General features: G+C 38.5%; 1 protein-coding gene across 3 annotated transcripts; it reads left to right on the top strand.

Moving 5' to 3' along the window:
• Positions 1 to 126: 126 nt before the first annotated feature.
• On the top strand, positions 127 to 9,368 carry gab3 (GRB2 associated binding protein 3). Of its 3 annotated transcripts, none has more exons than XM_034890650.1 (10): positions 127 to 254; positions 2,734 to 3,034; positions 5,043 to 5,199; positions 5,292 to 5,731; positions 5,891 to 5,939; positions 7,260 to 7,510; positions 7,663 to 7,753; positions 7,995 to 8,079; positions 8,337 to 8,456; positions 9,162 to 9,368. In XM_034890650.1, exons 1-10 carry the CDS (start codon positions 183 to 185, stop codon positions 9,276 to 9,278), a joined length of 1,683 nt encoding a protein of 560 aa, XP_034746541.1. In that variant the 5' UTR covers positions 127 to 182; the 3' UTR covers positions 9,279 to 9,368. The 3 variants fall into 3 exon arrangements, with proteins under 3 accessions (XP_034746541.1, XP_034746542.1, XP_034746540.1); XM_034890651.1 differs by having other exon boundaries at positions 5,891 to 5,940; positions 7,264 to 7,510; positions 9,159 to 9,368; XM_034890649.1 differs by having other exon boundaries at positions 5,891 to 5,940; positions 7,261 to 7,510; positions 9,159 to 9,368.
• Positions 9,369 to 10,618: the final 1,250 nt, after the last annotated feature.

Here is a 10,618-nt window from a genome sequence, read left to right as displayed (position 1 = left end):
CCCCCCCCCCCCCCCCCCCCTCTCTCTCTCTCTCTCAGTGTGATCAATTTTTCGACTTCCTCCTTTTGGAGTGGCTAGGCTGAATACCAGAACACAGGATATGCTTCGCAGTGCTCTCAGTTTTTACAGCAGCAGCAGCAGCAGCAGCAGCAACCGTGAGGACGACTCGCTCTGCAGTCAAGATGAGTGCTGGGGATGTGGTCTGCACCGGCTGGCTCATTAAATCCCCCCCTGAGAAGAAACTAAAGAGATTTGTGAGTAGTAGTACACACCGGACACTTGTATATGTCCTCTGCCAGTAGGACTGCCTGGTTGTGCTGCTGAGTGTGTGTGTGTGCGTGTTACGGTGTGGAATGATGATTTAGAAACACCATGGGTTTGTATGCTTCTGTTGAACTGAGATGTAATTGTTTCTTCTTCTTTTTGCTTGTGGATGCAGTATAATCATCTCAACAATGAACTATGGAAAAAACAATATGTCACAAACTGCAGATGCACTTCAGACAGCCATGGACACCACTCTTGTGTGGTTGTGTTGGGGTCATGTGATAATGCTCTGTGTATATGTGTTTATGTAATGAGCGTGTGCATTGCGAAACATGGGAAGTAATGCCAGACAGACTTAAGGGACAAGCAGAAATAGTCCAGCTTTAATGCCGGCTGTTTGCACTTCCTCTGTACGAATGCAAGAGGAGGAGAGCCATTTGTCAACACCAGTGCAGGGAAAGGGTGGGTGGAGGTGTGCATTGATGGGGTTTGAGAGGGAAATAGAAACTTATTTTGGCACACTGTGCAAGTCCTAATGCCAGAGAACAAAGTAAATACATGTTTTTCATACTGTTGTTAAGGCAGGCCCACAATCTGACTCAGTATTCAAATGTTAAGCACATGCTGTTGTGAAAATGTAAATTTTCTGTGGTCAAATGCACAATGCTGTTCTCAAATGAGAAAAAAAATGAAAGCATACTTTAAGAAAACTTCCATGTAGAGTGCTGTGTGGTGAATGTTTAGTTGCAGCTTCTTAATTTTACGTTGTCACCTTGTTTGTCTTATTTTCTGCAATGATAAATGTGCATTTAACCGTTGTCTGCTGTGTCCAGTTCACCACCGTGTGTGGTGCAGTTGGCCCTTACTCACAAGAGCTTGTATCAAGACATACATTATTGTAATATCCCCTTGATTACTACATTTGACAACGTATATTATTATTATTATTATTATTATAAAAGCCCTTTGTAATTGTTACTCTTAGGGTTACATAAAACAACTAATTTCTACTCCTCAAGATCGTGAAAAGGAAAATATAAGAGCAGCTATTGTGTATGTCATTAATAAGAGACTGTATATAACATATAATTAATATTAACATCTAATTATCAATACTATAATTTTAAGATTTTTTTAGAATGGATATTGGCATAAGCCTTTTCCCTCAACACATGTTGACATGTCAAAGTAGGAAAGGCACAGTGTAAATAATAAAAATCAAAGATGGCTAAATTCCATTTATCTGCTTCGGTGTCAGGGTCCTGGTATTGTTCATTCTGGCTCACTGTCTTACTGGAACACTTAAATAGAACGCAGCCATCGTTAATGTTATGAGTAGCGTCTGTGTTTTTAGTACTATCACGAGACAAATGTTTTTGAGTTTTGTAAATATAAACCGTAGCTTGAGCTTTCATTTTTGCCCTTTGAATTATTTCCTCCAATTACCAGCATTTTCCCAAGCTTTCAAGCACATCACACAGTCATCCTCAGTGGATTATGTTTGAGCGGTTCCACCATCATTGACCACGCGTCTTCCATACTTTGGTCACATAACAACTGAGCAAAGTCCATTTGCTGAGGAAGACCATAGGATCTGGTTAAAAACTGAACAGTAAAACCTCATGAAGTGCTCCGTCTTCACTTAAAAATGAAAAAAAACAATGAGAATCAAGCGGCTTTACATCCAAAACAACTTAACTTCAGAGCTCAAACTTTCCATATTCAAAACATCTATAGGATTAGTTACAGTTTCCTCTCAACTTGGCAGTGTTATCGGCGTAAGTGTGGCGTGTCTAACCATTTCCTGGTAAAAACACATTGCCAACTGACTTGTGCAGGAGCTGATTACCCACATGCAGAACAAAAGGTTTTCACACCACAACAATATCAGACGATGCTCCATCCCGATGATGCGCACGAAGCCACATGACCAAGTGTGAAAGAGGTTTCTTACATCTAGCATTACTATTCTTACAATTTCTTTTAATCATTGCTATTTCTAAATATACAATCTGACACCCCCCCTCCACATGGCTTGGGTGACAACTGGCATCCTGTATACAGCAAAGGCGTTACATATTACAAGTAGCTCTATGGAGCTATATAAATACCTGTTTCGGTATTACGTTTTCAGTAAGTCCTTAGTAGACCAAGTAATGTATAAATACTTCTTTCGTTGTGTTTCACGTTTCCTGCTAAATACAGTGAACTTCCTCTTCTCTGTACTTCTGGGAAATATGAGTTAAGGTTCCGCTTACTGACCATATCAAAAGCACACCAAAAAAAAAAAAAGAGTTTAAAGTTGCTAAGTTAACTGTTGTGAGCAGGAGCTGTGATCTAATACCCATGACTGATCATGACTAATAAATTGGTGGTGGTGTACTGTGAATGCCATTACTCAGTAAGGATGAAGTTAAAACTTAAAAGTCACTCCATGATGAACTTTTTGCTCCCTTTCTCCTGCAGGCTTGGAGGAAACGCTGGTTTGTGCTTCGAAGAGGTCGCATGAGCGGCAATCCTGATGTGCTGGAATACTATCAAAGTAAGAACTCCAAAAAGCCAATCCGCACCATCGACTTGAAAGAGTGTGAGGTCGAAATGCTGAACGGGCAGCTCAGGATAAAGCGAGACTTCCACGGAAAGCACCTTTTTGTGGTAAAGACCTTATCTCGTGTTTTCTACTTGGTGGCCAAAACTGAGGAAGAGATGAACAGCTGGATCAGTAGTATCAGTCAGATCTGCCAGTTTGGGAGCCTGGAGGATGCAGGTAAATGCACACTACGTGGTTGTGTTAAAGCTGCACTTGGCAAGATCTTTAAAATGTCCCTGTCTCATTGAAAGCAGCATAGTAACGGTGTCAAAAAAGAAGATCATCCCATTCACTATGCAGTAGATTCACCCTGCTGGTCCAGAAGAAATTGGTGTCCTATTGACACCACACAGGAAGTGGTGGACTGAAAATAAAACTTTAGAATAAGGTCAAACTGTGAATTTGGTGCTTTGTAGTTCACAGACAAGTGATGGTTCAAACATAAGGGTGGAGTTCATGACAACATTATTCTTCAGCATTAAAACTCTAAATGTGTTACGCCTTGCTGCCAAGAGTGCAGCTTTAACTGAGAATGTACTAACAGGTGTGTGAATTACTGCACACTTTGTCAAATCTAAAGTCGTTTTTAATTCTAATGGAATTCACAAAGATTCAAGTGTCAGGCAACATTTGAAAAAAATGATGCAAAAAACATCTGGAATATTTCCATGTGTCCTAGTATTTTGCATTATTCTTTACAAAGCGGTATAGTGTGGAGTGTTTTAAAAAAAATAAAGATTTAAAGAGGTAAACTTTGTGGGCTTGATGTAGAGCTGTGGTCTTTTCAGATATGTTTCTCAATAAATGCAGCTCCTAAACCCACACATGGTGTCACATCATTGTGGTTAAAACCCTTTGATGCAAATCACATGTGGTCTTCTTTCTACATCAGTGGCAGCAACAACAAGCAAATGTTGCATTATTTTTTAAACTGTTAATGTTAGAAATATATTTAAAAAAAAAAATTGAATTCAGATGAGTGCTCAAGTCAAGCAGAGTACATTGTTTAATGACTCGAAGATAACACGTGGCTGGATATTTTCTCATACATCTGACAGTTGTCTGTGTGCAGGAGATGTTTCCAACGGTTCAAAATGTTGTAGTTGCTACTTGCCTGTCACACAGCCTGATTCTGTAACTGTATTAGAGGAGATAACAGCACATCAACGGGGAGCTGAGGTCCCATTCAAACTTACAGATACAGTAAATAATGAGATGATTCCATCACTTCCGTGAACGTGCTTTGGAGCTGCACAGAATGAAATGTCATCTTTTGTTGGGTGAATTTTTTTTATGCATCACTAAGTGCTGCGTTCGTTGCCTTTAATTGACCTGTGATCACTGTATTCCTATGCTGTTGACTCTTATTTCAACATGTACACTTCTTCTGCTAACATATGATTCACTCTCTACAATGTATTGCAAGCGTGAGGCCGTTTGACTCTTGCTTTGCTGTAGAGACATGTCTGTTAGAACACTGTCATCTGTGTGAAGAAGATAGAGCAATGTTGCTGATATGCCGCCATGCTTATTGCTGTAAATCTCATATGCCCTTAGAAACGCACGCACTCACGCATAACTCAAATTTATATTCCACACTAAACACTGTGATACATATTGTTGTTGTAGTTTTTGTAGAATTTTAGAATAATGTTATGTTGCTTATATTAAATTTATATTTTTTTAGAAAATAGGACTGCCTAGATGTCAAAAGACTTCTGTGCGATGGCACCTCATAACATTTGCAAAGGAATATAAAAGGTTGTTCTGCACCCACAAGAGAATGCAACCGTCTATTAAGGGTAGCAATGTTTCATGAGAACATGCAAAGACTTTTGGATGTTTTTGCCCTCATGGTTCTGCAGGGAGGGCCTTGACTTAGTGGCCTTGAGTGAAATGGAATGAAACAAATTTCTGAACGAGAGCCAGTCTGACTAAAAGATTGGAGGATATGTAAACAAAAGAGGGAACAGGGCTTACATTTTTCTGCTTTTAAGGTACCTGCAAAAATATGAATGCTCTTTTCAAATTCACCTGCTCCATTTGCAGTTTGTTGTTCATTTGAATACAGGCTGAATGGGGGACACCTGTGTGTGTTTGTGTATGCAAACACACACAGGTCTTCTTGTCACTTTTTAGTGGTTTCAGAAACTACATGCTCTCTGTCTCTGCTTGTTCTCAACAGAGAGTTCAGAAGAAGGCTTTCCCCACACCCCCACCTCCCTTCATCCGTCTCCTGACAGCTCTGACCGAGTGTCTGTATCAAGCCAACCAGATTTCAGTCACTCACTGGACTACCTCTTTCTCTCACAGTGTGAGACGGGGAGTGTTAGCACTAGTAGGTACGTACAATCTGCAAACCCTTTGATACAAGACAAAATAATGGCAGTAGTTCATGTGTAACAAATACTGTGCTTCCCCCCCATATGTGTAGACATGACAGCTTTTCAAACTCTGAGATGTCTTTGGAGCAGAAGTCATCAGACGATGCTGTCAGGGACATTGTCCCCTCCCCTCTTTGCACCGATTCGTCTTCCTCTTCCTCCTTTCATGCCAGCCCCTGTCCATCTCTTTTCCTTCATGGGAGGTTGACCAACCCTCCTTTCAGTGCTCCATGCACCTCCTTGGCGCTACAGTCGTCCTCTTCGTCTCCACAACGCCACTATGCAACAAGTGTCTTCCAGTTTGACAAACCTTATTCTTCTGCATCGTTTGAGGCAACGAGTGAAAGACAAACACCTCCTCCGCTTCCACCCAAGTCTAATCTCCTGTCAGAGCAGCTAAGTGATGATTTAGCTCGCAGACCGAGGGCAAACCACGCAGCTTTATGTCTCCGGAGGACCTCTTTGTCATGCCTGGACCATTTCAGAACAGGTATGTCTCACAGTATGCAGAAAACCAAAACTGAGCAAGCTGGGCACAACAGAAATATTCATAATCCTGAAATGGCAGCATACAGATTCATGTCGACAATATCTGATTGTAAGGGATGAGATCGTACACTAATTTTCCAATCATATGTCTTTTTTTTAGGAGACGCCGAAAGCAGATTGATGAGGAACAGGAGGCAAAGTCTTAATCTGGTAAGAGAATCATTAACAGCAGAAATACCAAAGCATCTCTCATGAGATCTTGCTGAAAAAACCCTGCATAATTAAGGAAATAATTTAACATGTTGGCATGCTTATGTTTTATATGCTTATGTATTATATGATTTACGCAAGTTAGATGAAAGGTTAGAGCACTCTCATATCCGTTAAATATGAAGCTACTGCCAAATGACAGTTAGCTTAGCGTAGCACAAAGACTGGGAACAGTATATAACTCAGTATTTTAATCTGTAACAATATCTGCCTGGAGTTTCTTCCGCAGCTAATGCTACAGCCGGGATGTGGTTAGTTTAGCCTACCATACCTGGGGTCTTTGCTGATTGCCAAGGCAACATCACAGTGACTCCAGAAATTGTTTTGAGCTTTGGTTTTTTGTATGCATTAAACAAACAATATATAACATGGTAATTGGTGACCTTAGAGGTTATGGTAGATTGATTTTATCACCGTTAGACAGAGCCCGGCAGTCTTTGTGCTAAGCTAAGCTAACAGGCTGCATCATGTTCATATTCATACCTACGGTGGCTGAGAGAGGCAAACACAATGCAACTAAAAAAAACACACATGCATAAAAAAATATAGACAATAGACGTATTGACAATATAGACAAAAAACAATGTGTTGTAACATAGAAAGTTGCATATTCTAATTATATATATATATATATATATATATACAGTTTTTTTTAACTTTTGGCCCTAGTCTTTTAGAGTATTATAAAACAGGTTTAGGTAGCTACCGTGTTAGAAATTGACTTCTACAAGAGCTTACAAGCTAACACCAGTTAAAAGCTTATATATGTTACTGAATAGTAGAACATTTATTAAAAATTTAATAAAATTAGGAAAACAAAATATCCACTCTCTCTCTGACATAACCTCGCCTTCCGTTCTGTAAATGCAGACTTTTTCTGTTTTATTTTAAGGGGTTTGTGTGCTTTTCATTTAGCATTGTTTCTGTATTTGTGTATTGTGTATTTGGTTGTGTTGGTCTATTTGCATGTGCATTTGCCCTTGTTGGCTATTGTACGTACCAGACGTAAGAGTGGTATCAATCTTCTCATCTAACTCAGGAAAATGCCAAACTATTCTTTAAAAAAAAACAAAAAAACTTTAGGACTGAAAAATGTACCACTTTAGCACCCTACAGGGTATTATAATTTATCTAAGAAGAAAAACACAGAAAAATTTTAAAGATGCAATAAGCACAAAAAAGATTCCGTGTCCTTAACAAATGTGTACCAAAATGACAATAAAGTGCACTTGTCTGACCCTGTGATGCTTTGTCATTTCGCAGCCTTGTTTTTATACCACACAAGTTCAAAGCTACCAGGATGAGTCATATGTCCCCATGGCTTCCCCGTCTCCCTCTGTTGCCACCACTGAATGTGATGGCTACATCCCCATGAGCCCCGGGACATTTGGTTTCCTCAATACAAACTGCAACATTGAGTCTTCCACAACTCTCAGCACACCAGTGCGTCAACCTGGAGATGTTGCGCCGCCTCCAATCCACCGGCATCTCAAGCCTCGCCTGAGGAGATGTAAGAGTAATAACAGTCCGGATTGGTTCATGTGACATTTTTTGACATTGTGTAGCAAACTGAGCTTTTATTTCTACTCAGCTAATCAACTCCACGGCTGGGGGTCTTCATGATGTTTTTGAGTATGTGGTCTTTGTTATTTGGCTTCACAGCTCGACCTCCACCTCTTGACTTGAGAGGCCTCTCTACAATCACAGAATGTCCCACTCATCTTCCTTTGGGCAGAGCAATGACTGAATCATGGTGAGGGAAAAAAGTCTTTATCAACAAAGTAAAATAGGAGGTTCCAGTTGTATGTTCCGGTTATGGGACTGCCATTTTGTTTACAACTAGATCTCATTATGTTTTTTTAATTTCAAAGGGTTAAATTTCATTTTGGCTCTAAATAGGCCCACCCAGCTTAAGGCTACTGTCCTGATTCTGCGTTGGTTGTTGATCTGACACAATTCTTCCTATTTTTTTTGTTTTCATTGTGTAATTGCAGCTTTGCAGTGAACTGTTTACCTCTTGATAGAAGACTTGAAAACGTGGACAATCCAAGAGATGAAGACACACACTGCACTGCAATGGTAACTACATACAGTTGTGAAACACATTTTAAACAATACTTAGTGTATAGATTAACTTGATGCAAATAATGCTATTATCATATCAGAAACTTAAAGAGGACTCTGACCGTGCATTTTTATGCTTCTTTTCATGCACCAATAAGATACTGAGTAACATGACCCAATTTGGCTTTCCTGGCTAGAAAATGGATTAGATTTTCCTTAGTTACGCCCTGACATCATTGGAACAGTGATGATTCATTTCTTTTTTCTGACAGGAGTCAAGGCAACATTTCTGTCTCAACTTTGATGGAGCGGTTCCACCCTGGACGAGAAGCTCAAACCTTGATTATTTGTCACTGGATTTCAATTCTGCATCCCCCTCTCCTGTGCAAAAAGTATGTGATGATCAGATAAATGCAGAATCAGTGTTTTGCACCATTGTGCAACTGTGTCCTCTGTAGACAGTAACAGACATGGACTGGCCAAGACTCTGTCAGTGATGATCTTACTTTGCTATTGCTATTACTTTTTCTGTCAGCCTCCCTACCTTCGCAACTTATATGCTACGAGCTTTGGGTGTTGGTGAGACATTCTGGGAAACAAATGAAGTCACTGAGGTGGAGAGAGAACATCAACACCACACATGAATGATTTTTAACATTGTACAATTTATCTTCTTAGACTTTAAACACACACTCAGCAGTATTAATATTATTATTATTATTATTATTATGACCCGTGTTTCTATTTAAATGACCAACCAGTGCTCCCTGCACAGGTACAAAAAACACCAACAACTTGTCTGTAAGCAGTGACAGAAAAACCTGCATGTTTTAGGACATTTTACTTGTGACATGTTGAAACATCTGACGCAAGACTGCTACTATAATAGTACTCATGAACATGATGTTGTACACATGCAATATGAAATGCATGATCCAAGAGATTTGTACTTTAAGAGTTCAGCACACTCAGGAACATCACTAGTTCAAATACAGTATCTGCAACATGATTGTTTGTTACAAGTAAAGCAGAACCATGTTCATTTAGGAAATATATCACTCACTGTCTCCACATCTCTCCCGTTCTGTGTCCAGCAGAAGTCCTTTCTGTCGGATGATCATAGAGTGGATTACGTGCAGGTGGATGAAAAGAAGACTCAGGCGCTGCAAAACACCAAAATGGAGTGGACAGATGTCAGGCAGTCCAAAACATAAATGGAATGAAACAACTTCACTTGGTTTCAAGAAGTAACACCAGCGAGGAGGACAGAAGAGGCCCAAAAACAATTTAAAAGCACTTTGAAAGACAGTATTAAAATACAAGTATAAGAGTAAATGAGCATTTTGATGGTTGTTTGCGTAGTGGAAACACAAAACTGCACTGTAAAACTTTCTCTCTCAGTAGATCAATTTTGTAAATAATACCAGATCGTGCACTGCATCGCAACGATTTTACCGTAGCATAAAGTTTTATCAAATTTTGAAAAGGGCATAATATTGTTTCATTGTAAAGAAAATAAAAATGAATATGAGATTTGCGCTAATTGTATGTAGTAATTGTGATTGTAAATAAGACAACTATTTTAATGATGTGTTTATATATTTCTTTCCCTAAATATGTGTCATAGACCAAAATGATCCATCCTGAGTATTCTCCTGCTCCTTCTATGATCTTCATATTGAAGAAGTTTTCACTTGTTTTGGTACTGTGATTACTCTGAGAGATTCTGGAAACATGTCATAGAAGTTGTTTCCCGTACATCCACATTTACCCCTTGTGGTAGGAAAATGTTATCTTCTGGTTTTTAGAGAGAGGACTCCGATTATTTTTTGTGTGACAACCCTTATCTTGCTTCTAGCTAAATATCACATCCAGGACTAAAAATGTATTAGAAGCTTTTTTTTCTTACACATTTTTTACTTTTTTTTGTAATTTATTGTGTTTTGTGTATTTATTTAATTGTATTATGTCATTTTGTACCTGTCTTCCCCCACCAGCATTTTCTAATTTGTATGCTCTGATAAATATGTAACTATAAATAAAGTTTATATATATTTTTTAAACTTTTTAAAGGTGTTTTCTTTTATTCACAAATGACACACCAGCCTTTAATTCATTAAAACTGTCCTAGGCTAATAAAAATATCCCACCTCATTAAGTTTCCCTTAACTACACAGGGACATGTGTAATACAATGTGTACTATGGACCATCCAATTAATATATATAGAATGATAGCAGAGGATTTACAGGTATGGAAATATATATTTAGGAAATATGCCATTAAACGTTTTTTTTAGATGAAATACTTTATTATTAGTTTTAGTATATTATTATATTGTTAGTTTTAAAACTTTAAAAGTGTATTTAATTTAACAGTATGTAGCTACGTACCCCAAAACTGTCCATTGGGTACAGGCCCTATACAAAGAAAATGTAATATAGAAAATAATAACAAGAATAATAGAAAACCTAATACAAATTTAAAATAATGTTTTATTAGTCCATGCGAAATTTATCAAACACAAAATAAGCCTTTATTGACGAAGTTTGTGA

The sequence above is a fragment of the Etheostoma cragini genome, chromosome 13, assembly GCF_013103735.1.
Source record: "Etheostoma cragini isolate CJK2018 chromosome 13, CSU_Ecrag_1.0, whole genome shotgun sequence".
Classification (NCBI taxonomy): domain Eukaryota; kingdom Metazoa; phylum Chordata; class Actinopteri; order Perciformes; family Percidae; genus Etheostoma; species Etheostoma cragini.
This window is presented reverse-complemented; position numbering and strand designations above follow the sequence as displayed.